We start from the raw sequence: 25,707 nt of genomic DNA, 5'->3' as shown, positions 1-25,707 counted from the left end.
AACGCCAGCATGGAATTTTGCGAGGAAGGGAACAGAACAGGACAGAGCCACGAGGCAAGAAAGGATTTATATTATAATACCTGTTATGACCATGCTACATGGTAGTTCATGAGAGCGCACATGCATGCCTACAGGGCGACCCGAGGCTCGCAGAGCAAAGTATAGTGGTGCGCGAGCCCGAACTTGGCGGATGCTATGACGATTTAGCCAGCGCCGGCGCTGGGTGACGATCTCCATCAAAAAGCAATGTAGCTAAAAGGCAGCCTGCATCGGCTCGTAGCCTGCAACGCACTCGAACGCGCTCTCGTAAGCCGCGTGCTCCGCAGCGTCGCCGTTGCTCCAGCAGCATACTCTCAAGCCGCTGTATGTTGGATAGTTGGATACGTTGGAAAGGCAAGATTCAAGAACAGATTGCGTTGGGTCGCCCTTGCCTGTAGAAGCTCTGACCAGCGGGGTCCACCTGCTAAAAGTGTGTGGCTGGCTCAGCTCCGAGGGTTTTTGGCCATTTCTGGCAAGTTTGGAGCTGCCACTCACGACATCGACATTGTACAGGTACCTAATCCTCGTTACCAAGTAGCCTCATCTCAGACATCATGTTTGCCGCTCGTCAATTGTCCTTAGTGCGCCCTGTCGCTGGCCGCCGCCTCTTCCATGCCACTGCCCCTACGCTTGTTAAAGTAGGAGACAAGCTGCCCAATGTCGAGCTTATGGAAAACTCGCCTGGCAACAAGGTCAACATCGCCGAAGAGCTGAAGAGCGGTAAAGGTCTCATCATTGGTAAGCCACGCAGATCATACCCAAGGTCGTAGCCTCATCACTCGTACTAATCTAATATCGTGTACAGGAGTTCCGGCTGCGTATTCACCCGCCTGCTCTGAGAACCACATCCCTGGGTACATCAACTCCGCCAAACTCAAGGATGCTGGAAAGGTCTTTGTTGTCTCTGTCAACGACAGTTTCGTGTAAGTGTGCTCGAGCAACTGCTTAGTTCGTGCAATTGGGCTCACCACTCCCTCGACTGCTGAGACTGTCTCGGGTGAACCTGCCACCCGTTGTCCTGAACTCGATGCAAACGTGACCGGCACATCCAGCATGAGACTTGATCGTGGCCACTGTCGCGTAACCATACTAGCACACGTCTTATCGGCTGTGTCACCGCCGTCTGCTGCGCTAGGGAATTGGACGCTCACTGACTTCACGTAGCATGAAAGCATGGGGCAAGACATTGGACCCAACAGGCTCCAGCGGTGTAAGTCACTTTGATCACCTCTCATTGCTACATTGAGCCGACCACCTTAGATCCGGTTTCTGGCAGACCCTAGCCTAGCCCTCACCAAGGGTCTTGATCTCTCCTTCGACGGCTCTTCCATCTTCGGCGGCAACCGCTCCAAGCGTTACGCTCTTATTATCGAGAACGGCACTGTTAAGGAAGCGCATGTCGAGCCAGACAACACCGGATTGAACGGTACATTTGACCCTCCCTCCGTAGAGTCCCACTAATCAAGACACAGTCTCCGCTGCAGATAAGGTTTTGTGATCCGTCCCTAGTATTGCCTACACATAACAGGTCTTTTGTCGAAGTGATCTAGATATATCGACAAGGTATCTCTCACAATGAGTCTGCGAGAATGATGCGGTTTGACGGAAATATGTTAGACCTTCCATCGGGAACAGTTTTGAACCAGTCGATGATGGCCCGAGATTCCCAGCATCTTGCCTCTACGGCCGTTCCTGGCTGCTTTCCGTCGGGAATAATAATGAAGAGTTGTCACTCTGGTACTCATGAGGACTGCACGCCTTCTCTAGCACTTCAATGTATTGTTAGCCTCCTAATCAGACTGGTCCATGCTATCTTTATATAGTTCAGCTTGGAATGGTTACACTATCAGGCTAGAAGCTCATGTGCCTTTGATTTAACACACGGAAATCCATATAGGTAAACTTCTTACCTCATACTTGCAAGGGCATTGCGTGTTTTGGACCTGTTCGCCGGGCGTTCGGACTTGAAAGGCACTTCGTTACCTTGGCGGTCTTACTGAAACTTGAAGAGCTCATCGAGACGTCTGCGGTGCGTGATTTATTCTCTGGTTAACTGAGGGGAAGAAGACATGTTCCCCGCAAAGCGAATCTTAATGGCCCCAGATAAATCCGATGTCATCTCAGCAGCGTGTTGAACACGGTGGAAATTTCTAGATGGTTCATTCCTTCTTCGGTACCACACGGGTAAACGTCTTTCGTCTTTGGCAGCACGGACAATGAGTCCGGGCGCCCATCAAGTACAGAATTGCAACGACGGAGTAGCTTCAATATGGCAGTACCTATGCATACACCACAAATGAGAGTAATTTGCATTGTTCCACAGCAGACGCAACAGCCCATCTTTCCAGGCGTCCAACTTACTTGCTGGCAAATGCGCAGCTTCCCAGATCCCGCTTCTCGGCCGGGATATGCGGGGAGATATCGAAGTCGAAGATATCCATCGGCAGTCCCATAGTCGTACACGAGTTGGGAATGTCTACAATACCTGCGACGTGGCCTTGAACTGGGGCACAAGAGAGCAAGAGGTAGATCTGGTAGTCATTGTAGCCTACAAGCAGCGTTAGCGTTTGTTTTCCATCTCGACAGACATCGGATGGTAGAACATCACTTACCATACCGCCTCAGATACTCGATCACTCGCAAGCTCGTCTGACGGTAAGCCACGGTAGTGTCGAGGTAATGCTGCTTGCCATGCTCGTCTACCGAAAATCCCTCGAAGTAGATGTACCTCCCAGGTCCGAATTGCGGCTCCACAGGTCCTGGGATGTAGATCGGGCTCTTCATGTCCAGCTGCTTGATACCACCCTTCATAACGGAGAACTTGATAGTAATGACACCCGCCATCTCAATCGCGCCACAGAACGAAATTTCTCCATCTCCTTGCGAAAAATGAAGGTCTCCGACGCTGAACTTTGCACCCTTGACATGCACCGGGAGAAATACCTTCGAGCCCCTGGAAAGGTTCTTGATATCGCAGTTTCCGCCATGCTCAGGACGGCCAGGGATCGTTCTCGCGCCCTCCTTGCCGACCTTCTCTTTCAACGATGCATCTGCGGACCCAGCATGCACATTCTTAGGCTGTGGAGGCTCGGCGACGACACGCGAGTGCGTGTGCGCGCAGGCTTCGATCAACTCGCCCTCGCGCTTGTTCCAAGTCGCCAGAATTTCGGCTGAGGGCGCGCAGCCTAGGATGCCAGGGTGAATCAGCCCGGCGAAACGGACGCCTGGGATGTGGCGCGAGGAGCAGAAGATGCCTTCGAAGTCCCAGATGGCTTTTGCTCTGGGCGAGGTTAGTGTACATAGTGAAGAGCTGTGAAAAGACCAACGGTTCAGGGTAGATCTCATCCAAGAATCCTCCACCATTGTCCTTGGAAAAGACACCGGTGAACCCCCAGGGCTGCTCATCCAATGGTTGGACATCTTGAATCTCAAGCACCAAGACATCACCCGGCTCTGCCGTCTCTATATCGAAAGGGCCAGTGAGGTAGTGGATCTTGGTGAGGTCGACGTCGCGCATGTCATCAGCGCTGTCATTGTTGCCAATCTGTCCGCCGGTCCAGTCTACGCATTCGATCTTGACGACTTCGTTGTTCTTGATTGTACTGATAGAGGGTACTGTGTTGTGTAAGGGGAAGGGATGTCGAGAGGAAGAGACAATTTACTATCTGGGTGCCAGCGATTCTACAAAGCTATCAGTCGTTGAAATTAACGCAAACGATTGTGGAGCACTGCTCACGTGGAGAACCTCTTGGTCGGCTGCTGGCCTGTTCAAGTCGACCTTTGCGGCATATCTAAGAGCTTCTCTGCCCATTGTAAATCTTCAAGGAGCTCGATCGATAGTTTTTGAATATGAGAGAAGTCTCAGCTTGTGCAGAAGAAGAGTTAAAGCACTCGAAACAACAATTGCAACGGGGAGAGGGGTATCACGATTATAACAGCATCAGACGCGGGGTACTTATTTCCTGAAAGATCAATTGTTAATTGCTATCCAAGTCCACTCCTGCTTCCGTCCGAGGAGACCAGCAGCCGAGCTTGGGCGGTCCAGTTCCTCTAGGTACAAGGAGCTTGATAAGCCTGGGTGATAGCTGATAGGGAGATTTTTACGTATCGTCGGATAGAGCTGCTGTCTGCAGCTACCAAACTGAGAGAAGAGCTATGCCCCGCAGTGGAGTCGGCGGGGTCAATCCACACGCCGTTTCAATTTCTGTCGTCATCATCATGCCGCGGCCCCAAGACTTCGATACCTAGTCGCACGCTTGTCGCTTGGTGCAAACGCCAGTCACCGCGTTCCCGTGATTGGGTAGAGATTGGTAATCTGTTTAGCGCACAGATTGAATCTGACAGCTTTGCTCTCTGGTGAAGACAGCTGTTTAGCTGAACGTCTTCCTAGGCGTCTGGCGAACATCGGACTTGAAGCCAGGCGTGTGCATGCTGATGTTATAAGCATCCATGTGCTGCCACGGCAGCTCCAGGAATTCATGCTTGTTTTTCCAGTGTAGTGAGTCCTCTTTGAACTTCTCTGCCTCGTTCGGTGGTAGAGGTGGCTCGGTGATTTTGGTGATCAGATATGCCGTAGAAGCTTCAGCCAACCCATAGATCAAGACACCAACAAGGGGAATCTTGACGAAGATGTAGAAGCCGAGTCCGAAGCCGAAGAGAACACCAGCGCGATCCTTAAACCAGAGCTTCTTCTGGTCCTTGTTGTAGCGAACGCGTGAGAAGTACGGCTCGAGCTGCCACTTGCGATTAGCGCTGTTAGACAGTGACTAGATTATGTACATACCAATTCACGCATGAGCGTGCGGGAAGAGAAGTAGGCTTGCAGGAAAGAAACCAGGTATCGACGTGGCAAGAAGATAGAGGTTGCGAAGATAGCAACCGCAGGCTGAGGCCCTACAGCCTTGTTGAAAGTGTAAAAACTAGCGGCGGGCAGCACAAACTTGCCAACGTATGGCACGTATGACAGTGCCAATACAGCCAGCGAGATACCAGCCTTCCGGCCTTGTTTGATAGCCATCAAGACGACGGTGCTCTTGATTGACCTTTTCTTCTCATTTTGGTCCCTCGGCGCGTGGGTCGGGTATTGTTCGAGGTTCTGAGCGTACATCGCGCGGAGGTTGTGAGGGTCTTCGGACTTATGCTTCTGCACATAGGTGTGGTCAACCCACTGAAGAGAGTCCATGAACCTCGCGGGTTGTCAGTGTTGGAACATAACATGAAGATCAGGAGCATTGCTTACATTCGATCCAAGGTGGGTGTGATGTAGCGCATCATGGTCATTAGAAAAAACGGCACCTGAAGCACGGTGTGCTCAAGGAAGTGAAGACCATCTACTATGCTCTCGTCCCAGGTAACATTTTTCATGTCCAGGAACAATGAGACGATCCATAGCAGCACTCTGACGCCAACGATCTTCAGGGACGACGTTAGCAACGCTTCTAGAAGATGAGATGAAACCACAATAGACCGAGACGCTGTTGTCGACACATTTATTTCGATTCGGTAAAAGAGCGTGAAAGTGTATCGTAGGCCTTTTGGTGGGCGAACTCTTGGCTATATCGTGTCCATCTGGGTCCTCACAACGAATGGCGGGGGTGCAGAGGGGCACACATACTGGAATGGATACCAGGATACGAATGGCAACTCCAGCAGCTACAGCGAGAGCGGCTTGTCGGTAGTGGTCTGATGTGAAAAGACCCGGGTTCTGGAGGGCGCGGTTTACTGTCGGGCCATGTCAATAGCTGGCAAAGCATCAGCCTGCGAGCGCTCGTACCTCCAACCAGCGTCAATTGAGCACCACGCAAAATTGCATTTGGGTCGAAGTTCGACATGTTGCCGATGAAAGGTCTCGGCGAGCTGAATTGCTGAAGTGGACAGCAAACTCGTTCTGCAGACGCACAGCATGCGAACCGGTGGAGCAGGGCCCAGATGACGTACCCGCGCCTTCCGTGGGCGCCTCTCGTTCAGGGTCCGCCCGCGTGCTAGGGCTACAGGGCTGCATTTCGACCGTTGACATAGAAACGTTCAACGCGTTGTTTGCGAGCATTTGCAATTGCAAGGAGTCAACGCAACGGTGATCGTCTGTGTGGACCCCGTAATTTCTGTGATTGACGTCTGAAGCGCTGTGGGTCGCGTGAAACTGCTGCTTGCGCCAAGTGTACGAAGAGCAAGGCACGCCATTTCTCAGCCTCCACCAACAATTCGACGGCCAACAAAGCACAATAAAACGACGACACAACACGTACGGCGACCGCAACGCCGCTTGTGCCCTGCAAACGACACATAGCACGACACTCCTGAGTTCGAAATGCATGCATGAGCAGTTACCATGTCATCCCCGCTGGCTCCCTCGAGAACTCCAGAACATGCGCCGCCCCCGCTGCACCATGGACGCCGCTCCTTCACAGTCCCTGCTCGACTACGAAGCTGCCCAGTCCCAGCTCCAGCTTCAACCAACAGCGCAGACGGCATAGAAACGCTGGTCGTTTGCCCGCATTCGAGGATCGTCTCCTTCACAGCTGCGGGCGCCTCGGCTGCTGCTGGTGAAGCCCACGTTGCTTGGAGGACCCCTACTGAGCGCACGCTTGCTGTTGGTATGTTGCACAGGTCATGTCGAGCGTCACATCAAATAATACGAGCTCGCAGGTGTCTTGCGCATATACCGCGTGACGGCTTCTAATGTGTCCTTCCTTAACTCCGGCAACCTCCTGCACACCATCTTCCCTCGATCACAATGCTGGTGTGTCGATGACCAGTCAGTCTTTATACTACGAATAAGACAAGATTCGTACTATCGAATGGAACTGCCTTTCGAAACAGACGAAGACAAGGCCAAAATCGAACAGTTCAAGGCGGTCCTGGGACAGGTGTTGCAGTACGAAAAGACGCAGTGTCCATTCACACGAAGTTTCGACGTCGATTTACCTGCACGCCCGAAGACGCCACCACGCAAACGACTCACACGGAAGCCCACACAGAAAGCAAAGAAGTGGACCTTCGACAAGACATGGATGCCTGAGGACGGCCCAAGACCTTCTACACCTGTGCTTGAAGGTTCCGACTCAGCTAATACATCTTCATATGAGGACGACGATCGGTCCAGCATCCACACTGATACCAGCGACGTACCTGTTCCCGAAACACCCGAGACCGTCTTTGAGAATACACCACCGCCCAAAGTAGTACGACGGTTGTCAGTAGCGGAACGCGCGCAGCTTTTTCAAAGCCCTCGATCAGTCACGGCGCCGATAATCGCAGCGAGAGATCGATCTGCTTCCACAGCTTCGTCCATGGGCTGCATACCGGAACTGTCGAAAGAGGAGGAGAAGGAGAAGGATGTTGTGAAAAGCGCTGCTAGACCGGCAGGGTTAGCACGCAAGACGTCCACGGATGCAGCCAGCCTCCTGTCCAGTGCAGACTCCTTCTACTCGTTGAACACGGCTCATCGAAGCCCCTCTCCACCTTTCTGGGATGCAGAGGCTGAGATCCTCAGCCCCTGGACCGATAGCCTACCAAAGCAGAATGATACACGGGGCCGGACCAGACATCGTCGCGACATTTCTGAACTCACCGTTCGAGCCACGTCCGCAGATCATATCGACAAACCCCCTGCTGTGACACCTGTTGTACCCCTTATACCGATTACAACACCATCGATCGACATACGTCCTTCATCCGCCCCTCACACCCCACCACTTGTGAGTGATTCCGACGAAGACAGTCTTGGAGTACCATCATTGGGTGTGCCTACTCCACCAGACATGATACGTATGAGGAAACTCACAGGCGCATCACCACGACGAGCATTTTCTCCGATGCCACAACCGCAGAATCTATGCTTTCCCACCAGGCAGAAACCAGATCAGAAGTTCACAACGGCTCTGGTTCGCAAGACTTGCGAAATTGTTCTTGGGCCACCACAGCATCTTGTATCACTCATGCTTCGCATAGCAGCGAGCATTTCTAACGGCTTCGGCTTTGCTACTTATCGCGTTCGGCGTACTGAAACTATACCAGGATCTTGGGAGTCCAGTGGCGATGAGGACGAATGGGAGGACGACTTCGGCATCCCCCTCAGCAACTTAGGGGAGCCGGCGACGCGCAGGACAGGGTATCCTGGTGAGCTGGATTAATTCCTACACATGACTACTTGCATACTCTACGGACGATACCAGGCGTTTTGCATTTTTCCTGTCAGCATTTACATGGTCGGGGTATGACATGATGACGGTCTATATGCACTTGCATGATTTGGACCGTTACGGAAAGCTACATGATTGTAATATCACGACATACGTGAAGAGGATTTCTGGCTCAGTATTAAGTAACATTGATTGCAAAGTTCTAATGAAGATATGTAAACACTATGTAATCGATACCAACCATACTAGTGATGATATTCGAGCCCGGAGGATAGTCGATCTCCAAGGCCGCTAGCAACTTAATACCCTTTGCTTTTGCGTAGCCACCGCGGATTCTCACGGATCAACGAATTGTCCAATGAGACTATAGCGAGTGTGGCGAACACCGTGAACTAGCCTCATCGTTATTCGCGATCCAATGATGTTTGCTGGTCTGTACTTCGCAGGTGCCAGACATCGTGTATGTACTTTCGGGAATGGGCTTCGGCTCCAACCTGTTGGGCGGTCTGCACCTGTGATCTGCACACCACCATGAATGCTCACTCATCTTCAGCCCATAAGCATTCCAACGCCAAATAGTAATCAGGCGTCGCCGAAACCCGACATTTGCTTCATGCGAACGAATCTCGACGTTTTCGTTCTCTGGCTCGACAGACCTTGATTGGCATTGCATGACGCAGGGCTCCTCACCCCAGGATGATGCCAGCCACCGCACCAGCCAGCTTTTCACTGACCACCAACCTGGTTATGACGCCCAATGAGACCCACAACTCCACTCGGGCCTTTCAGCTGCTGCATGGTGAGCAAACCGGTCTACTGACATGTTTGCGAGTTGGAAGTTGCAGTCGTCGGTGGCAGGCGACCCGCCTCTTTGTTTAATAGTCCACTTCGAGCGCCCATGCGCACAGGTTTGTCAGAGCTATCTTTGATATTGTTTGACACGCTATACACCCAACACGAGTATATGATCGGCTGCTAGTGCTGAATTAGAAAGAGCATAGGAACACCGGGCCAATATGGAAATGTACTTGGGCATCAGAACCGTGTGCCGTACACCTACAAACTATTATTACGACAAACCACTACCACCGGTACCTTATGGAGATGGCTTCGCTATCGAGACGGAACTGATCCCCAAGCCACTATTCAGCAGACCGACAGTACTACCTCCAACGCGCGCAGCCTACGCAGTCGTGGAACCTCAATCGCCGATCCACATACCCTCCGTCCCTTCCTCAAGCATGTCGCGGACGCCTTCTCTTCAATCGTCGCTTCACAGTATATCTTCGTCGATCTCGTCCATACCGACACCCTTGAGCTCGGCCCCGACGTCACCATGCTCTCAGCGGCGTTCGCTCGAGTTGACATGCAAGTCTCCTTTGACCGTATGGTACACCCCCGTCACCAGTCCAGAGCCTCAGCCGCCGCGGCGGCCTCTTAGGAGAAGAGTGAGCCCGACCCACGATACTCTCAGAAACCTGAGAGCAAAGGAGTCGGATGCTTGCTTGCAGAGGGTCTGCGAGGAACAAGTTTCCGCTTACTTGAGTGGAACGCTGTTCCCGCGAGAGAATATGAATAACGGGCTGGAAGTGCTCGAAGAAACTTAGGGATATGTCGGTGATGAGTGCGTACCGGCCTGCCCCTTAAGGCCACGACTTACTGACACTGAACAGCTTATGATTTACGGCCTACCAAACTACGTACCACATAGTCGGACGCAGGTGTAGTGTCCGACACGACGGCGTTCATGCTCAATTTCTTCAGCGATACCACATACTTAGGGTAGAGTGTCAGCCAGTCTGCGAGAGCTTTCTTTTTTCTTTACCGCTTCACATACTCGCTACGTTTCAGTCTCTTATGCAAATTCATAACTTCTTTCGAATTACTCGGCTCGCATGCCTCATAGACGGCAGCAACTAGACCGAGTATGTATATTTAATTGTCGTTTCAACACCACCTACAGTAGCGAGCACTGTCATGGAACGCTAGACAGCTTAATCGAGTTTGTAATCCTTGGCAGACTCCAACACACTGATCATGCTCGGAATCGCGAAGGACTTTGGCCCCGATTTGTCGGTAATATCTTACAATATCAACACCATCAGACCCCACGGGGGCCATTGACCTACTTGGAGGGATCTAGGGTCCACCAGTGACTTTCGTTAGGGTGCGAGGGCCATATTTTTACAATCTACAGGGTCGTTGTAGTACTGTTTCGGGCTACCGTGCTGCTCGTGCTTCTACTACTTACGATTCGTTTGCTCCACCTTCGAAAGCTTCTGCCCCATTCTTTCAACCACCTACGGTCGAAAGATGAGATATACGTACGGAGGAATTGTGGACAGCAAGGTTCTGATGTTTCAAAACAGAGAGTCGAAGCAGTTTGTTGCGACCAAAAAGCGGGGTCGCGTTCGGAGGCGTCGAATCTTAGTGACTCAGTTGCCGTTACGAGACGCAGATGTTGAGTGTGAGTATGGTGATCAAACTCGAGCTGATGCGTTCTCAAAATTTGTGCTGCTCTCACTGAACAGCAATTCGACCGACATCCTTCGTTTTCCCATGAGTTTGCATTGCGTTCCTGATGTTCGCAAGAACGAGCCCTCGCGGATCGAGCAGCAAGGACCACAGCAACCGCCAGCATCGTGTCACGGCGTAGCTTTGTGCTATTAAATTCCAGCGTTAGTGTCAGTTATTTTGAGTTGCAACCACAACCCCAGGCCTGGCGCGGATCATTACGCCGTCCTCTAGCATGGTGCCTAAAAGGGGAGTCTTCCGGTTGGCTTGTTGAACCAGCACTGAGTGCAGATACGAGATGAAAATGTTATTGAATCTATCTACGAGTAGAGCAGGAAACAAAGATATGCAAAAAGACTTGTTGTGCCTAAGACAACAAGCAAGACAACCTGTTTGAACATAAGATGGAAGCTGCTAGAGGAAACCAACGTTGCTGTCCCTAGCAGCCACATCCGCTAGTATGCAGTAACCACGATGGGCAGAGGGCCCTTTTGCGTCAAGGCTCGTAGCACCCGCGTAATGAGCTGGAAGTCATTTATTTCACACGGCTATGAGATCGTCACGCTTGCCTGGGAAGTCCTTCAGCTCTGTGGGCCCACACAGGGAAGGTGCTCGAGGAACACGCGGATGCCCTCGATGCAGCTGGCCGTGAACTGTCTCATAAGGCACAGGCTAGCGGCTGGTAGAGCCAGTGAGCGACGGTCCGTAGGATCGGATCTGGAAGCATGTCAAAGGTGGATCCTTTGAACCCGGACAGTGACAGGGGTTATTCGAGAGGCCCGAGCTGATGTGCGTGGAAACGACCGCGACGAGACATGCTGCCGGCTATTTCCGCGGTGATATGCCGGTGAGGCTGCTCTCTGCTCTCTCGCGGCTGTCTCCACGATGCTGCAAGCTGGACTGCGAGAACTGACGGTGATGTTGCCATCAAAGACGGTGAGCTGCGGCCTGCACAGCCGAGAGAGGTGGGTAGCGCTGCGCAAAAACGTGCAGTGCCGACCTCACCGCACGTTATCTCCATCACCGCACGTTAATCACCGCACGTTAACAAGACCAATCTAAACGCAGCTGTGCGACCCTATGATTCGCAGTGTGTCCGATGGATTTCCAATCTAGCCAATATCCTTCCTCCTTTGCTGGGTTCTCCACCTCTGGCGCCCACCTTGGCCAAACTACGACACATTCCCCGCAGAATCAGTTCTTCAACTCGGATCCACAAGCTCGGTTCGCGCAATCAAACAACGCGTTTCCTTATGGCGGACTCCCCAATGGCGGCCAAGGCGCCTCGTTCCCTAACAGCATGCAGAGTGGCGCCATGATGCAGCCCGGAGCTGCCATGTCGCAAAGCCAGCTTCACCAAGCACGAGGTATGTCAGCACGCAATGCCCAATACGCGATGACGTTCTGTCACCGCTCCTGTCACCGCGACGGGCGGTACGCGCCTGCCGTTTGTGACCCTGTGTCGCGGTCGCGCCTGCCCTGACGTGCCCTGCCCTGACCGCGTCTGCGTATCGTCGTATGCATATGTGCCGTACGAGCATGCTGACGTTTGTGGAGCAGCGCAACTGCAGCAACAGCAGCAGCAGCAGCACAACCCGTATTCAAGTGCGCCCTACTCACAGACGCTGCCGTCACCCGCCCATCAGCAGTTCGCACAGAACCGCCAGACCGCCTCGCCGGCCCTGAGTAACCAAGGCCAGCCGTATGCCACGCCTCAGCCGCAGCAGTCGCCCACCACTCTGCCATCGTCCAACGGCCAGCAGCAGCCCATGAGCCTTCACCTCCCCTCGCAGGTCAAGAGCGAGCCTGCGCAGGCGCAGGCTCCGGTCAAGGCTGTGCCGCCGTCGCCCGTGTCGCCCGCCACGCCAGCGAAAGCCCACGAGCGCGTCGCCGTGCTTCTCGAGATCAACAGCATCCTCATCAATGAGGCCACCTCCCTCCAGAGCCAGGGCAAGGGAGGTCAGATAGCGGCGCCCGAGGAAGGCAAATCGCAGCCGTCCAAGGAGTACATTGAGTGAGTTGCATCGCCATCGTGCTTTGTACACATAGGCTGACTTTCCCCAGCTACATTAGGCGCCTACAAGCCAATCTCACCTATCTCGCACAAAATGCCGAGAAGGTACCGAAACCCGGACAGCCCATCCAGCCCGGGCCCGCGATCATGTCTGCGCCTGTGACACACGAAGAGCTTGGCAAGCTTTACGTCAAGCTACAGGGACTGTTCCCAGGATGGAAGGGCGGTCAGGCGGCAGCGAGGCAGTCGCCTGGCGGACCACAACGAATGAGCTCGAACACATCACAACCGCCCAGCAGCGCTGGCCTGCAGCAGAGTTGGGGCCAGAATCCCATGCAGATGCAACAGCAGCCGCAACAGCAGCCAAAGATGGAGCCTCCGCAATAAACGCGTTTCCAGGCGCTTGACTGCGTCAATGTATTACTACCATTCTTGCCATGTCTCATGGCACATAGAGCCGTTGAGCTTAACTGTTTGGATTAGCCCTGACACTTACTCGCCATTTCATTCTCACTGGAGGCGCATCGAAAACCACCTCAAAAGGGAGCGGACGGGACTTTCCCAGCTGGTGTCAAGTTCAGTGTCGGGAGTACGGTGTTTAGCATACAAGCGTGCTACAGCAGCAGAGCATAGCGCGCTCGATACCTCTGTAAATTCAATCCAAATGTAGTATTCATCTTCCGAAACTCATGTCATCATGTACGTCACTGCCCTACCCACACTTCGTCGCTCGTGCTAAAACATCGTCGTCCAAGAACTCTTCGAGTGCGAGAGCCTCAGTATCTCGTCCGCGACACCTCCCTCCTGACCTCCCTCTCATCCACATACCCCGAACTCCGTCTCGGCTCGCGGAACTCCAAATCGCTCCTCCTCATGTCACTCCTGCGCACATCGCTCACCCTCCTACTCCTGCTGACGCTCCGCCTGCTAGCCCTGGGCTCCTCGTAGTGCTCAATGACCCTTGGTTGACTTCTCCTAACATGCAGCACATTAGCCTTCTGCACTCGTGATCCCCTGATTTCAACTCATGGAGTCCCCAGAAACGACCAATGCACATAATACAGATTTTTAGACTTACCGGTGATGATGATGCTCCACATGCCGACCCTCATCGCTGCGGCGCCATTCGCGTGGGAGACGCATAACGCCGGCGGGGGGGTGGGAGGTGTGGTTTCCGCGTCTCGGAGGCGGGTCCAAGACGCCTGGGCCGCGGGTCTCGTAAGTTCGCATGATGCACATTTTGAATTTCGTCCTTGGGAGCTGGCGCTGGGTTCAAATTGACTTTGTAGAGTTGGCGATGCGATCTGATATCACGGCTGAGCAGATGACCTTAGGTGGGTCTAGGAGAGTTGGTTTTCAGTACTTGTCCTCACTTGAACGATCTCGTATGGACTGGAGATAGCCTGGGTGAGTGGTGAGAATGTTCGGAACGGCCGGCGGATTTACAACACCTTGTGCCTGGTGTTGATGTGCGACGTCCAACCTCTCCGGGCAAGTTGCGGGATGACGTACGCCGAGGCCTATGGGTGGAATCCAGAGTCAGTCGAACGATAATTGCAAGAAATGAATTCTGGTGAAATCGGCCGAATAGCTTCTGGTCTCGAGGACTACCAGTCATATCACAAATAGAGAAGCTCGCCAATGTTGGTGTAGCCAAGGAAAAGCGAGAGTAGATCTTTCACCTAATAATTGCCCCTCAGGTGGAGGAGTATGCCGAATGCTCTACATATGTTACAAGGCATCTTTTACGATGCTGGTGTCCTAGACCCTTCAAAGACCGCTTTCCCGCTCCTGATCGTGGCGTACTTGACCGCGCCTACATCGCTCTCTTGAACCCCGGGTACTGTTGTACCGGTACCAATCTGCTTGATCTCCTCCTTGATCTTGCGATCTACTACATCCTGAATGGCGCCCGGCTGGCTCTCAGCAATCTCGTTGACATCCTTGAGTGTGAGGACGTCGCTGATACGCGAGGCACGAGACTGAAGGAGCATCGTTGCTGGGCCCTCGAAGCGGAGGAATAACTAGGCAAGATTAGGACAATACAGATATCATCAATGACAAAGACATACCCTGTCGCCCCAGATGGTCCGCCGTGACCACGTCTTGATGGTATGCCATGTGGTTGAGACTGCGCGCCACGTTGCTGTCTGGCTCATGACCCTGAAGAACTTGGCGTTCTGTACGAAAGACCCAAAGCCAAGATCAGGGACCTGGAGGCGGAAGTTGGAAGACTTGAAGCGAAAGGGCATCGGCGGTGTTGCTGATGCTGTGTATGCTACGACGTTGCTGCCATGTGTAAGCTTGTAAATGGTTGAGCCACGGAAAATGGGACTTACGCTGGGTGCGCAACGTAGCTCTCGCCAGCCTTCAATTGCACCTGGTAGACCTGCCCGCTCCCCGCAAGCGCAAGCAGCCCGCGTCCTGTGATGTATGTGTTTCCCCAATGCGCCAGGCCGAGCTTCATGTTGTACTGAGGCTTCAGGCCCAGGGTGTGGCCTGTCCATGCCAACAGCGCCTGTCTCTGGCTGATGACCCAGTCTTGTCTGCCATCGAGGTTGACTGTAACGATGCTAGATATGGGCGACTTGGTGGAAACCAGGGCTGTGACTGGGGTGGTCGAGGAGATCTTCTGGTACATGAAGGGGATGCCGACAGGTGCGCGCCTGAACGGCTCGAGGAAGGAGAGGGTCGATAGTGTATTCTCTGACCTGCCGTTCAGACCGATCAGAGTGCCGCGACGGGTGAAGAGGGTTTGCGATGCGGAAAGAGAAACGGAGAGAAGGGACATGGGTGTCCCAATGACCTCGAAGTGTGCATCTATTGAGGTCAGCAATTATGTGTGCCCAAGGCTTCTGCTATGTACCAGGCGAGACCACTGGCGCGGTCGCAGCATCAATGTTCACGCGCTGGTCGAGCGCAGGCTCGGTGGACGAGCTCGTTGCGGACATGTGGATGCATCGTCTTCGCGCAGTCGCAGTCGCAGCACCAGCGCGGTGTGCGACACTTCTCCAGGGCGAGGCAGCCTGGCGGAGCATGGCTGTGCCTGTCAATTGGCGGTCGTGCTGGACGTGTGAAGCAGCACTACAGCGGCGCGGAGCGCAATTGCGGCTGCTGCGCGCGTAGGGCTGAAGGCGAGGCGCATCACCGAATCAAACCGAGCAAACATAGATGCGGGCGAGCTAGACGCTGCGGTGCTCAATTGCGTGCGCGCGCCGAGGTCTTCCACCATCACAGAGCTCTCCTTGCTGGCCATTGAGCTTGCTAGGGCTCTCTTCTTCATATCTGGTGCGGCGCGACCTGAACATGTGAGGTTCGCCATGCTCATACCACCACTTGCCCGCGCTGCCAGTCGGCCGGGCCTTCCACCCTCGAGCTTGGGCTTGCTCTTGCGCCCACATCCTCTCTCCCACTCCGCTCGCGTCTTCACCTCCTCGCCCCTGCACAGGAAAGATGTACACGGTCAACGGCCTGTACCAGGCTCGCAGCAAGTGCTGCAGGCTACCAAGGTCGCCAAACCTGCGACCGACCCCGCCAAAGCGAAGGCGAAGGTGGAGAAGTCGATGGATCCACTACTGGGGGAAAGGAACTTGAGCAACAAGGAACAGCGCAAGGCAGACTGGACCATCATAAAGGAGATGACCAAATATCTATGGCCCAAGGACAATTATGGCACGAGATTCAGAGTTGGACTTAGTGTAGCTCTGCTACTGAGCGCAAAGCTGCTCAATGTGCAAGTGCCCTTCTACTTCAAGAGCATTGTGGACTCGATGAACATAGACTTTGCTGCTGTCGGAGGGACTGCGACTACTGTGGCGGGCTCCATGATCATGGCATGTAAGCTACACCAAGCTATAGCAGACCACCCTGCGACAATGGAGACTAAAGCGAGTAGATGGCTTGACCAGAATCGGCGCAACCGTCTCCCAAGAACTCCGTAATGCCGTGTTTGCGAGTGTCGCACAGAAAGCCATTCGCAAGGTAGCTTGCAGCGTATACGAGCACTTGCTCCGGCTCGATTTGAACTTCCACTTGACAAGGCAAACTGGAGGGTTGACACGAGCTATCGATCGTGGTACCAAGGGTATCAGCTTCTTGTTGTCGTCTATGGTCTTCCACATATTCCCTACAGCACTAGAGATCTCGTTGGTCTGCGGAATTTTGGTAAGTATATGAACTCGATCGACAAGCGTCTACTGACACCTACAGACCTACCAGTATGGCTGGCAGTTCGCGCTAATCACGAGCACCACGATGGCGGCCTACGCGGCATTCACTATCCTGACTACTTCGTGGCGCACAAAGTTCAGGAAGCAGGCCAATGCTGCAGACAACAAGGCTGCCACTGTCGCTGTCGACTCTCTGATCAACTACGAAGCCGTGAAGTACTTCAACAACGAGAAGTACGAAGTCGGCCGCTACAACGCCGCCCTCACAGCGTACGAGAAAGCCTCAATCAAAGTCGCTACCTCTCTTGCCTTCCTCAACACCGGCCAGAACATCATCTTCTCGTCTGCTTTGACCGCTATGATGTACCTTGCTTGCAACGGCGTTGCGCAAGGCACCATGACCGTCGGTGACCTAGTAATGGTGAACCAGCTGGTCTTCCAGCTCTCCGTCCCTCTGAACTTCCTCGGCTCCATGTACCGCGAGCTACGCCAGTCGCTGTTGGACATGGACACTTTGTTCAGCCTGCAAAAGACCAATGTCGCTGTACAAGACAAGCCCGGCGCCAAACCCTTGCTCCTGACCAAGGGCGAAATCAAATTCGAAAACGTTTCCTTCGGATACCGCCCCGACCGCCCCATCCTCAAGAACCTGAACGTCACAATCCCAGCAGGCAAGAAGATCGCCGTCGTTGGTCCCTCCGGCTGCGGGAAATCCACCATCCTGCGCCTGCTCTTCAGATACTACGACGCGCAGGAAGGTCGCATTCTGATCGATGGTCAGGACATCCGTGACGTATCGCTCGAGAGCTTGCGCAAAGCGATTGGCGTCGTCCCGCAGGATACGCCTTTGTTCAACAATACCATCGGGCATAATATCAAGTACGGCAATATGGAGGCGAGCGACGAGCAGATCATCCAAGCTGCAAAGCGTGCGCACGTGCATGACACGATCAGTTCGTTCCCTGATGGGTACGACACCATGGTCGGCGAGCGCGGAATGATGATCAGTGGAGGCGAGAAGCAACGTCTCGCCGTCTCGCGACTCATTCTGAAAGACCCTCCACTTTTGTTTTTCGACGAGGCGGTACGATTTCCTTTTCTCTCGCTCAAAAAGCAAGGCAGCTAACAGAACCAGACATCCGCACTCGACACACACACCGAGCAAGCCCTCCTCGCGCACATCAACTCGCTCGTGCGTGAGAAGAAGCGTACCTCTGTCTTCATCGCGCACCGACTGCGCACCATCTACGACTCCGATATCATCATCGTACTCAAGGCAGGCGGCGTTGCGGAGCAGGGCACGCACCAGGAGCTCATCGACAGAGATGGGCTGTACAGCGAGCTTTGGAGTGCGCAGGAGACTATGTTCACGGAGAAAGATGACGAGGGGAAGGAGAAGATGGACAATGAGAAGGGGGCAAAATAGATATCGGAAGATGCTGTTGTAAATGGATATAGAGAGCCACATGCTCACAATGAGATTGCAACATGTGTTGTGCATCCTGTCCCCATCCACGTGATAGAGACTGTGAAGAGGTATAGAGGGTATTATTATTACGGTCGGCGGTATTCTTAAAGTTTTCAAAAGCGTCTATCTAAGCAAAAACCGGGTATCTGGTGAAGGGATGGACCGGGTATATAACAAACAAAATGGTCCAGGAAACAAAAACATCGCTGCGATACATGCGGGATATTCAACACAATGAGACAGTAAGGTACACCACTGATACAGTGGTGGTGATGATAGTGCGATGGTGAGATCGGCAATGGCGGTGGGCATGTACGCTGGCTTGAGCCATTATGGCTCAGTCTCAGATAGTGTGGCGGTGGAAGTTGTGGGTGTGGAGAGCAGCCGTGCGTTGGCCCACAGAAATCTGCGCGTCGCGAACGCGCGCTCAATAACCCAAATCGACAGCTCGTAAATACGCTGTAGAATGGTTCGAAAGTCGTAGGTCGCAGTCGCACAGCAGTTGCAGCCTATTCGCGACGCCTGCCACTTGGTCCGACTGGTGTGATGCGTCACCTCTCGTGGCACTCGTGTCTGTCGTCACCAGCAGTCATCGTCTACCACGGCATCCACTTCACCTTCTTGGGCAGCGGCAGCATGTCCTTTCTTGGGATGAACCTCATCCAACCCTCTCTCTTGACCTCCTCCTTCTTCTCCGGCGCCTGGCCCATGTAGATAGCGTGACTTCTTCTGGCGTTCTCCATCGCGAGCTCGTAGTGCTCGGGTGTGTCGTAGTCGATAGCGTGATCAGGGTTGTTCTCAGGTGTATGGTCACCGTGATACCGTGCTGATGTGGTCTGATACCCAAAGTCGCGCACAAGGAAGCCGCTAGAGAGAGATGTTGGTGGCATGAGCATGGAGAAGGTTGAGACGCTGCTGGTTTCTGAGTTCGACATGTTTGCGAAAGGAAAATCCGTGGGTATCGTTGTGTCTTTGAAAGTAGAGGGTGTGGAGTCGGCGACAGACAGAGGATCGAAAGGTGGTCGGTGGTGAGTATTTTCGGATGGGGACTGGAGGTTTGATATGGGATGCAGGCTTCCAGGCTGGGATGAGTTTTGTGTCTGGACGCCGCACGATGACGCCCTTGCTGCAGCTTTGGCTGGGCAATTTGGCCAGAATGTGGCGTTGCCGACCACGGATGGCCAGTTAGCTCAGGGGGACTTCCAAAATTGCCAACACAAATCGTGGCTTTCCCACGTCTCGCCGCTTGCAGCTAGCCGATCGTCATTTGGGCCTCAAATGGCTTTGTCTAGATCTTTGCACACATGCACATTTACATGCCAATCTACTTCAATCCGTCGTTCTGACGACAGCGCGCAATGCTTCTACCGTCTGTGATGCGTCGCCAGTGTCCTGTCCAAGTTGAACGCTGCAGAGATCAAGGCCAAATGGCTGAAAGCTTGTGGAGTATTGCCCAGCTGCTCACCAGAACGCGCAATTTCGTCTGAGAAAATATGTAGGTGGTTACCAAAGCTCAGCATGTTCTCGAAGATGTTTACGCCCCTAGTCTGTTAGCTGTAGTCGTTACAAGGGCAGATGATGCTTACTGTCTTAGGTACTTATCATCATAAGCGCCCGCCTACTTTGTATCAGTACTCATACGTCAAAGTCTTCACCGTCAAATTGCCGCCTTCGTGCCTCAAAAGATACCCAAAGCTTTTACCGACCTCCAACTGTCACACCTTGGTCATTTTCAAGCTGCTCACATCCAGAATCTGCGAGATGTCAATGGCCCATATTCCCACTCTGTTGCAAAAGAGCTCTGCTACGGTCTCCGTCGACACATCGTCATGAACTTTCACCTACCCAACCACAGTACCATACTTTGAGTCACCCGGCTTGATCACTGATAACCTAACTTTCAGCAAGTTGACACTGTTTCTGGGGTTCCAGGATTTGGGATATGACTCTTGCAGCTCTGTGCGGCAGAGCTTGCTGTTCGGCGTGGTAACGCACCGCGATCGGGAAGGCACTTTCATGACCAGTGCGCCAGAAGGGGAAGTGTAGAAGTAATCAGGCGATTTCCAGCCATCGCATCCGGAAAGTTTGGTGGAATGGACCTGATTGATTTTACCAGAACTGCCAGTAGGTAGCTGCAGGTTGAATGATGCAAGTTCGAGGTTGCCTACAAGCGCTCTAGGGGGATTGCTATTGCGTAGATGGGTAGCGAATTGCCCCGAAAAAGGTGCGGCGAATATTTTCTCAATGAACTGTAGTGAAACTGTAGCGATCAATCTTCGCTGCGCCATGATAGATAATGAGGATCAAAGCGGTGATAGCGGTATTCATGTGTGGTTCGAGCTGGGCTATTGTGAGTTTTTATGCCAAAGTCAATACGAGATGCGAACGGAAATTGGCACCACCAAGTTTCCGAAGGTCAAAGTCAAAGCACTACAAGTGGTCAGCATATCGGACTTTGACATCCAAACGAGTGAGCAAGCCCGGAGGTCGTTCTTATGGTCCAGAGTCAGCATCAGTGAGTCCGAAGGTTCACGATTTCCCCGCGAGACCTCTTCATCTGAGTACATATTCTGGCGATCCAGTGTCGATGCATAGGGAAATACTCAATATGCCCTCTATGCTAGTACCGACTCAAATAGCTCCCCAGCGCTCTGCGTAGCGATCGCTCCGTGGGTCGGTGCTCCTCTCATACTCGCTTCGGTCAGCCACATGCTGCGCGGTCTCCTCTCCAAACACTTCGCTCATCCAGGCAAAGGTTAGATCGATACCAGCAGAGATGCCGGAACTAGTCCAAAACTCTCCATCTACCACCCATCTCGCCTTGGTCACCCAGTCGACATTTGGATGTTTTTCTTTGACCTATATCCTCTGGTTAATGTTACACGTTACCAATTACCGTAGGTTCTGTACCTGCTTGAACGCTCTTTTGTTCGTTGTAGCTTTCTTTCCGTTCAGCACTCCAGTCCTTGCTAGGATTTCGCTTCCGGTGCAGACTGTCAGGATCCACTTGATGTCACCTCTCAGACCCTTCTGCGGTGATGAGCTTAATCCCAATGAAGTTAAGTATTCCACTACAGGCTTCATGTTCTCATCGTTCCTGTTACCAAGACCACCAGGGATGATCAAGACCTCCAGGTCCTTAGGCGCATCGTCGAACGTGTGCGTCGGAATGATCGATTGGTTGAAGTACGAGCCCTGCTGGTACTGTGCGAGATGCTGGGTTCCCACGGGATCTCGAGTTGCGGCTAAGATAGAGAGTTTGAGAGTATGCGAGCTTGAGAGCACGTTGAGGGCATCCAGAGGGCCGCAGACATCGAGGAGCTGAAAGCCCGGGAAAAGGACAACGCCGAAGTTCTTGGGTAGCTTGGCAGTTGACATGATAATCGATTCTCGCCGTCAGGACGAGTAGAAGCGCAGAGAAGAGTCAACTTCATGTACGACGTTCAAAGTAGTGAGTATTGAGATTGTTGCTGTCTTAGAGTTGTAGCAGTCTCGGGCACGATATGTATGACTGGTCACGGGGTGCATTAATTCCTAGTATAGATAAAGGTAGGCTAAGACGTCATTAGTCAGCGTTGGCGGGGGTGATGCATATTCCGGGAAAAGTAAGCTGAATCACTTTTGGCCTGCAGATATGGAAACTTCTGGTAAGATTCTGCAGGCATGCTGTTGGACGACGTTTTCGGATGAATTGACCCAAACATACCTTACACTACACCGTTCATGTGAATCCCTCGCTCGTCTTGTTGTTGGACTGTGAGGAAAGCCGTTCTTGCCTTCTCAATCCGTTCCTTTGTCAGGATGTAGCTGCTGGGAATATCACCACTTTGCACTAATTGCGTTTGGAGGGTGCCCAATTCCAGGCCAGCTTCTTCTCCAAGCAGCATGTGTACAACTGCCTTGCCGCAGAGCGTCGTGTTCGGCATACCGTGACCAGTATACCCACCTGAAAGCCACAGTCCCTCGCGATCCGGCACTTTGCCTACCCAAGGACGATCGTCACGGCCTGGAATATGTCAGTAGGAGTCCTCGAGGACTAAGAAGAAGATCTTACTGTAACCCATGATGCCTGTCCACTGACCAACAGCCTCAAGCTCCTGCAAACCTTCCGTCTCCCCGTCAAGCTCAAGAAGTTTCAGAAGCGCACCCCGGAGGTACTCTACCGAGTCCTCATCGATGACACTGTCGTCTGAAACACCAACAGTGGGCAGGTGGCCCGCTCCATGGCCGCCGCCAAACATCAGATGTCCGCGAGGGTTTGGGACACCTTCGAATGGACGCTGCACAAGATAGTCGTAATTATTCGCCGGCTGTCCAAGAGCCCCAACCATGCCATGCGAGTCTGGGAGGATTGTGCTGCCCTTAGGGGGAAGGAGAGCTGTCATCTCACCGCGTACGGGAACGATGAGATCGGCAAAATGAGGAAGGAGGGCCGATGTGTAGCCATTAGTGGCTAGGATGACTTGCTTTGCGCTGATGGTGCCACGGTCGGTATGTAGAGTGTGTTTGCCGTGCGCGGATGTGATGTCGCTGACGGGAGTATTGGTCTGCAGATTGAGCTGTCCAGCCTTGACGAGTTGTTCCAGAGTAAATGTTACTAGCTTGTAAGGCCACAAGCTTGCTGCACCTTGGCTAAGTGTTACCCCGACAGCATCAGGGGAGACTCGGTGCTTCTTTAACTCATCTTTGTCACGAACAATTGTTACCAACTTCCTCAACTCTGGAGCAACCGTCTCGAGGTGCGCCAGCTCTTTCTCAGCTTCCCGCATCACATCTTCTGCCCAGAACGAGCGACACCCAGTTACGTCTCGCCATTCGCAAGGAACGTTGTTTTTCTTAACGTACGATCGGACCGCGTGAACGTTTCTCATTTCGAAAGCGGCCACCTCGGCGCTACGATCGAAGAGTAGCGGCTGGCAATGTCCACCGTTCTGATCGCAAAACGTTAGCACTGTACCCTTGATTGTAACTTGGGTAAGGTACCCGCTATGAGAGCAATGATGGAACCATCCGCGATCTTCAGTCACAATTGAGATGGCTCGACTTACCCTACCTGTGGCTCCCCAGCATGCTTCCCTGGCTTCGAGAAGCACAATACTCTTATCCTTGGCTCTTTCATCTTCGGCCAGATACCTAGCAGCCGATGTGCCTGTTATGCCACTTCCTACGATAACAATGTCCGCCTCAGCAGGTAGCTTCTCGGTTGTACGGTGTCCGATCAGGAACTCATTAGGCTCGGTGTGCCAGAAAGAGCTGCTCGAGGTAGGCGTCGGAAGCGTCGCGCGTTCGTGCTTCATGATGTGATTGCTGGCGATAGCTAGGAGGATGAATGTGAGGTGGAGGGGAAGATTGCAAGGAAAGCCTGTGCTGGATCAATGGCGACTTATATGTTCTCCACCTTATCTGGCGACAGCTGTAGGACAACTATAGGCTCAATAATGACTCAGAAAACGCCGCCTCTACCTTTGGGCTATACTCGCCGCATTGGTACAAATCGGGTTGTCCAGGTTCGGAATAAAACCGTGACAATGCCGAGCCGTCCCTTGTTCATGTCGAGATGCGCATCCACAATGTCGCAATACCGAAGACCCATCTCAAACATTATAAAATCTCGGGAGTGTTGCAGGTGCACAGTGTACAGAAGGTCATGAGGGTACTCTGCGAGCGGTGAGGCAGGTAATGGTAACCTCGGTCATCCAAGCTTCTGACCCAACCCTCGCACGGATGATTATGTAAAAGAGGACAGTGCAAGATCTAACTCACATGGCACGACTTAGGCTCAAGCATGATGTTCTGAGAGGCTGCGCCCAACACGAATGACTTGTGTCCATGCATTTGACGTGTGTGCGGGAAAACGTAACTGAAAGCTGTTGACATGTGTCGACCACATGGAGACGGGATCAGGCAATCGCAACACCGAGAACTTCGATTTACACTAACGGTCTAGTTTACAAGTGCGCAGTGTCTGATGCAACCGCGAACCCACATTCCGAACATTACCATCATTCTTGACGGTCATGGATGGCACACCTTTTCAGAAGTGCAAACGGCCCGCCGAACCATCCTTGGTCGAACGAGTACCAGACTCATCGCCTCGATCTTCTGTCTTCCATTACGACTTGCGAAATGCCTCCCTAGCAGTATCCCGGAAAGAGAAGCCATTGAAAAGCCAGTCGTTGGAGTGTCGTCCACGCCATGGATCGCTTCCACCGGTAGACGTCCTGCCGTTTTCCTGAAGACTTGGTCGCGACACCTTCGCCGGAGGCTGGTTGGGTGTAGGTTGCGAGATGTGACGAGCTTGCTGAGATCGACCCGTTGGCAGTTGTTCGGGCGGCAGGATCATTGGTGACTTGGATCGTTTTCGCGACGCGTCTGCTCGCGATCGGCTCCGTGAACGCTCGCTGAGGCGCTCGGTGATGGCACCGAAGAAAGCACGCGAAGTTGGCAAGTTTGGTGCTGATGTGGGAGACATTTGTCCAGATGAATCAACTGACTTCTGGGAGTCGACTGTTGAAGTGCGGACAGGTGGTGATGGCTGAAAGCTCCTTTGGTCGTGTGATGTCATTCTGGTTGAGGGTACGCTGTACCACGGCCGGTGTATGTTGCTATGGATGAGGTATTGTCTGGAGATGTAGTGTAGGATGTCAGTGTGCCGCCCAAGTATACTGATTCAAGGAATCGGGCAGGAGGACAGATATGCGGCTTAAAGGAATCTATCTCACGAACAATATATACAGCACACACACCCTACCGGTTCTTTATCCGTGTCCTGCAAACTCGCGAACCGCATTGTTAGTGCGGATTGTTGCTCAAATGAGTGTGTCGGTGACAGATCCCCTCAGATGTGTTCACAGACCAATCAAATCTCTGGACGCACCAACTGAACGCATGATTTGGTGGCTCTTCTGTCGTCCACACCAAAATCTCACCGTCTCTGACATGCAGGTCGACGTTCTGGAGTGGGGCCGTGAACTGCGATCGAGCGACAACGCAGAGAGCCGAGAGTTCATTCCTGAATTGGGTTCGTTTGCGATGAAGGGCAAGCCAATAGAATGGCAGAAGGCAGGCAGCTGCCTCAAAACCAAGGCTTTTGTGTCACTCACTGCGATATGAGTGCATGTCACCTAGTCTTCCTGTCCTGGCGAGGGTGATCTTATTTCCCTTAAGACTTTCTTGCAGCTTGTCCTGCTGCATAGTCCTTGGGAATCGCGGTGTCGCTGTTGTGGTCAATGTGGACGTAGATCATGCGCACCATTTGCCAAGTTGGTGTTCTCATGGCCAGAACGCAAAGGACAGCGCCGCTCGCAGTAACTCATGAATTTAAACAGCGTGCAGCTGGGGAGGAATGTCGTCCGCGCTGCA

At 53.0% G+C, this 25,707-nt stretch overlaps 15 protein-coding genes across 15 annotated transcripts; 5 read left to right on the top strand and 10 right to left on the bottom strand.

The window, feature by feature from the left end:
- The first annotated feature begins 300 nt into the window (after positions 1-300).
- Positions 301-1,953, top strand: M421DRAFT_417375 (AhpC/TSA family protein). The gene is made up of 5 exons (XM_033591439.1): positions 301-777; positions 845-962; positions 1,204-1,249; positions 1,300-1,465; positions 1,512-1,953. Exons 1-5 carry the CDS (start codon positions 594-596, stop codon positions 1,535-1,537), a joined length of 540 nt encoding a protein of 179 aa, XP_033451859.1. The 5' UTR covers positions 301-593; the 3' UTR covers positions 1,538-1,953.
- Positions 1,954-2,201: 248 nt separating this feature from the next.
- Positions 2,202-3,947, bottom strand: M421DRAFT_417374 (formamidase FmdS). Its single transcript, XM_033591438.1, has 5 exons — positions 3,776-3,947; positions 3,702-3,720; positions 3,366-3,654; positions 2,652-3,319; positions 2,202-2,587 (listed from the first exon to the last, which is right to left on the bottom strand). The coding sequence occupies exons 1-5, from the start codon at positions 3,848-3,850 to the stop codon at positions 2,397-2,399; spliced, it is 1,242 nt and encodes a 413-aa protein (XP_033451858.1). The 5' UTR covers positions 3,851-3,947; the 3' UTR covers positions 2,202-2,396.
- A 37-nt stretch (positions 3,948-3,984) lies between these two features.
- M421DRAFT_417372 (transmembrane protein UsgS) lies at positions 3,985-6,001 on the bottom strand. The gene is made up of 5 exons (XM_033591437.1): positions 5,813-6,001; positions 5,654-5,760; positions 5,279-5,451; positions 4,823-5,225; positions 3,985-4,772 (listed from the first exon to the last, which is right to left on the bottom strand). The coding sequence occupies exons 1-5, from the start codon at positions 5,868-5,870 to the stop codon at positions 4,410-4,412; spliced, it is 1,104 nt and encodes a 367-aa protein (XP_033451857.1). The 5' UTR covers positions 5,871-6,001; the 3' UTR covers positions 3,985-4,409.
- Positions 6,002-6,249: 248 nt separating this feature from the next.
- On the top strand, positions 6,250-8,401 carry M421DRAFT_417371 (uncharacterized protein). The gene is made up of 2 exons (XM_033591436.1): positions 6,250-6,632; positions 6,685-8,401. The coding sequence occupies exons 1-2, from the start codon at positions 6,368-6,370 to the stop codon at positions 8,169-8,171; spliced, it is 1,752 nt and encodes a 583-aa protein (XP_033451856.1). The 5' UTR covers positions 6,250-6,367; the 3' UTR covers positions 8,172-8,401.
- A 344-nt stretch (positions 8,402-8,745) lies between these two features.
- On the top strand, positions 8,746-10,189 carry M421DRAFT_417369 (uncharacterized protein). The gene is made up of 2 exons (XM_033591435.1): positions 8,746-9,804; positions 9,854-10,189. The coding sequence occupies exon 1, from the start codon at positions 9,197-9,199 to the stop codon at positions 9,785-9,787; it is 591 nt and encodes a 196-aa protein (XP_033451855.1). The 5' UTR covers positions 8,746-9,196; the 3' UTR covers positions 9,788-9,804; positions 9,854-10,189.
- A 2,073-nt stretch (positions 10,190-12,262) lies between these two features.
- On the top strand, positions 12,263-13,095 carry M421DRAFT_55310 (uncharacterized protein; the record flags this gene model as incomplete). The annotated part of the gene is made up of 2 exons (XM_033595297.1): positions 12,263-12,699; positions 12,759-13,095. Coding segments are annotated over 2 exons (774 nt in total), but the record flags the coding sequence as incomplete, so codon positions are not given.
- A 151-nt stretch (positions 13,096-13,246) lies between these two features.
- Positions 13,247-14,033, bottom strand: M421DRAFT_316378 (uncharacterized protein). The gene is made up of 2 exons (XM_033589257.1): positions 13,787-14,033; positions 13,247-13,677 (listed from the first exon to the last, which is right to left on the bottom strand). Exons 1-2 carry the CDS (start codon positions 13,945-13,947, stop codon positions 13,485-13,487), a joined length of 354 nt encoding a protein of 117 aa, XP_033451853.1. The 5' UTR covers positions 13,948-14,033; the 3' UTR covers positions 13,247-13,484.
- Positions 14,034-14,351: 318 nt separating this feature from the next.
- M421DRAFT_417366 (uncharacterized protein) lies at positions 14,352-15,820 on the bottom strand. Its single transcript, XM_033591434.1, has 4 exons — positions 15,575-15,820; positions 15,048-15,528; positions 14,781-14,997; positions 14,352-14,732 (listed from the first exon to the last, which is right to left on the bottom strand). The coding sequence occupies exons 1-4, from the start codon at positions 15,657-15,659 to the stop codon at positions 14,454-14,456; spliced, it is 1,062 nt and encodes a 353-aa protein (XP_033451852.1). The 5' UTR covers positions 15,660-15,820; the 3' UTR covers positions 14,352-14,453.
- A 208-nt stretch (positions 15,821-16,028) lies between these two features.
- M421DRAFT_89884 (iron-sulfur clusters transporter atm1, mitochondrial precursor) lies at positions 16,029-18,303 on the top strand (the record flags this gene model as incomplete). The annotated part of the gene is made up of 4 exons (XM_033597806.1): positions 16,029-16,545; positions 16,604-16,872; positions 16,918-17,961; positions 18,013-18,303. 4 exons carry the CDS (start codon positions 16,029-16,031, stop codon positions 18,301-18,303), a joined length of 2,121 nt encoding a protein of 706 aa, XP_033451851.1.
- Positions 18,304-18,941: 638 nt separating this feature from the next.
- M421DRAFT_2255 (uncharacterized protein) lies at positions 18,942-19,280 on the bottom strand (the record flags this gene model as incomplete). Its single annotated transcript, XM_033588356.1, has 1 exon — positions 18,942-19,280. The coding sequence occupies one exon, from the start codon at positions 19,278-19,280 to the stop codon at positions 18,942-18,944; it is 339 nt and encodes a 112-aa protein (XP_033451850.1).
- A 296-nt stretch (positions 19,281-19,576) lies between these two features.
- M421DRAFT_417364 (glycoside hydrolase family 15 protein) lies at positions 19,577-19,886 on the bottom strand. Its single transcript, XM_033591433.1, has one exon. It carries the CDS (start codon positions 19,863-19,865, stop codon positions 19,710-19,712), a length of 156 nt encoding a protein of 51 aa, XP_033451849.1. The 5' UTR covers positions 19,866-19,886; the 3' UTR covers positions 19,577-19,709.
- Positions 19,887-20,025: 139 nt separating this feature from the next.
- On the bottom strand, positions 20,026-20,935 carry M421DRAFT_316195 (polysaccharide lyase family 7 protein). The gene has a single exon (XM_033589255.1). The coding sequence runs from the start codon at positions 20,631-20,633 to the stop codon at positions 20,187-20,189; it is 447 nt and encodes a 148-aa protein (XP_033451848.1). The 5' UTR covers positions 20,634-20,935; the 3' UTR covers positions 20,026-20,186.
- A 41-nt stretch (positions 20,936-20,976) lies between these two features.
- M421DRAFT_98715 (class I glutamine amidotransferase-like protein) lies at positions 20,977-21,723 on the bottom strand (the record flags this gene model as incomplete). The annotated part of the gene is made up of 2 exons (XM_033598646.1): positions 20,977-21,204; positions 21,256-21,723. The coding sequence occupies 2 exons, from the start codon at positions 21,721-21,723 to the stop codon at positions 20,977-20,979; spliced, it is 696 nt and encodes a 231-aa protein (XP_033451847.1).
- A 132-nt stretch (positions 21,724-21,855) lies between these two features.
- Positions 21,856-23,997, bottom strand: M421DRAFT_417362 (DAO-domain-containing protein). The gene is made up of 3 exons (XM_033591432.1): positions 23,394-23,997; positions 22,400-23,276; positions 21,856-22,351 (listed from the first exon to the last, which is right to left on the bottom strand). Exons 1-3 carry the CDS (start codon positions 23,640-23,642, stop codon positions 22,053-22,055), a joined length of 1,425 nt encoding a protein of 474 aa, XP_033451846.1. The 5' UTR covers positions 23,643-23,997; the 3' UTR covers positions 21,856-22,052.
- Positions 23,998-24,176: 179 nt separating this feature from the next.
- Positions 24,177-25,173, bottom strand: M421DRAFT_417361 (uncharacterized protein). Its single transcript, XM_033591431.1, has one exon. The coding sequence runs from the start codon at positions 24,908-24,910 to the stop codon at positions 24,458-24,460; it is 453 nt and encodes a 150-aa protein (XP_033451845.1). The 5' UTR covers positions 24,911-25,173; the 3' UTR covers positions 24,177-24,457.
- Between the last annotated feature and the right edge of the window lie 534 nt (positions 25,174-25,707).

The sequence above is a fragment of the Didymella exigua genome (assembly GCF_010094145.1).
Source record: "Didymella exigua CBS 183.55 unplaced genomic scaffold M421scaffold_5, whole genome shotgun sequence".
Lineage (NCBI taxonomy): Eukaryota > Fungi > Ascomycota > Dothideomycetes > Pleosporales > Didymellaceae > Didymella > Didymella exigua.
This window is presented reverse-complemented; position numbering and strand designations above follow the sequence as displayed.

Excerpts from the sequence above, each read along its gene's own strand:
- M421DRAFT_417375 (XM_033591439.1), top strand. The coding sequence starts at position 594 with ATGTTTGCCGCTCGTCAATTGTCCTTAGTGCGCCCTGTCGCTGGCCGC. Across the intron at positions 963-1,203 it reads TCTGTCAACGACAGTTTCGT|CATGAAAGCATGGGGCAAGA; the intron begins GTAAGTGTGCTC and ends GACTTCACGTAG. Across the intron at positions 1,466-1,511 it reads AGACAACACCGGATTGAACG|TCTCCGCTGCAGATAAGGTT; the intron begins GTACATTTGACC and ends ATCAAGACACAG.
- M421DRAFT_417374 (XM_033591438.1), bottom strand. The coding sequence starts at position 3,850 with ATGGGCAGAGAAGCTCTTAGATATGCCGCAAAGGTCGACTTGAACAGG. Across the intron at positions 3,320-3,365 it reads GATGAGATCTACCCTGAACC|AGCAAAAGCCATCTGGGACT; the intron begins GTTGGTCTTTTC and ends AACCTCGCCCAG. Across the intron at positions 2,588-2,651 it reads CGAGTATCTGAGGCGGTATG|GCTACAATGACTACCAGATC; the intron begins GTAAGTGATGTT and ends CGCTGCTTGTAG.
- M421DRAFT_417372 (XM_033591437.1), bottom strand. The coding sequence starts at position 5,870 with ATGTCGAACTTCGACCCAAATGCAATTTTGCGTGGTGCTCAATTGACG. Across the intron at positions 5,761-5,812 it reads TCAATTGACGCTGGTTGGAG|TAAACCGCGCCCTCCAGAAC; the intron begins GTACGAGCGCTC and ends ATGGCCCGACAG. Across the intron at positions 5,452-5,653 it reads GTATCCTGGTATCCATTCCA|ATCGTTGGCGTCAGAGTGCT; the intron begins GTATGTGTGCCC and ends TCGTCCCTGAAG.
- M421DRAFT_417371 (XM_033591436.1), top strand. The coding sequence starts at position 6,368 with ATGTCATCCCCGCTGGCTCCCTCGAGAACTCCAGAACATGCGCCGCCC. Across the intron at positions 6,633-6,684 it reads TGAGCGCACGCTTGCTGTTG|GTGTCTTGCGCATATACCGC; the intron begins GTATGTTGCACA and ends ACGAGCTCGCAG.
- M421DRAFT_417369 (XM_033591435.1), top strand. The coding sequence starts at position 9,197 with ATGGAAATGTACTTGGGCATCAGAACCGTGTGCCGTACACCTACAAAC.
- M421DRAFT_316378 (XM_033589257.1), bottom strand. The coding sequence starts at position 13,947 with ATGTGCATCATGCGAACTTACGAGACCCGCGGCCCAGGCGTCTTGGAC. Across the intron at positions 13,678-13,786 it reads GTGGAGCATCATCATCACCG|TCAACCAAGGGTCATTGAGC; the intron begins GTAAGTCTAAAA and ends TGTTAGGAGAAG.
- M421DRAFT_417366 (XM_033591434.1), bottom strand. The coding sequence starts at position 15,659 with ATGTCCGCAACGAGCTCGTCCACCGAGCCTGCGCTCGACCAGCGCGTG. Across the intron at positions 14,998-15,047 it reads AGCTACGTTGCGCACCCAGC|CAACGTCGTAGCATACACAG; the intron begins GTAAGTCCCATT and ends TACACATGGCAG. Across the intron at positions 14,733-14,780 it reads GGACCATCTGGGGCGACAGG|TTATTCCTCCGCTTCGAGGG; the intron begins GTATGTCTTTGT and ends AATCTTGCCTAG.
- M421DRAFT_417364 (XM_033591433.1), bottom strand. The coding sequence starts at position 19,865 with ATGCTGAGCTTTGGTAACCACCTACATATTTTCTCAGACGAAATTGCG.
- M421DRAFT_316195 (XM_033589255.1), bottom strand. The coding sequence starts at position 20,633 with ATGGCGCAGCGAAGATTGATCGCTACAGTTTCACTACAGTTCATTGAG.
- M421DRAFT_417362 (XM_033591432.1), bottom strand. The coding sequence starts at position 23,642 with ATGAAGCACGAACGCGCGACGCTTCCGACGCCTACCTCGAGCAGCTCT. Across the intron at positions 23,277-23,393 it reads GCTGGGGAGCCACAGGTAGG|AACGGTGGACATTGCCAGCC; the intron begins GTAAGTCGAGCC and ends TTTTGCGATCAG. Across the intron at positions 22,352-22,399 it reads GACAGGCATCATGGGTTACA|GCCGTGACGATCGTCCTTGG; the intron begins GTAAGATCTTCT and ends GACATATTCCAG.
- M421DRAFT_417361 (XM_033591431.1), bottom strand. The coding sequence starts at position 24,910 with ATGACATCACACGACCAAAGGAGCTTTCAGCCATCACCACCTGTCCGC.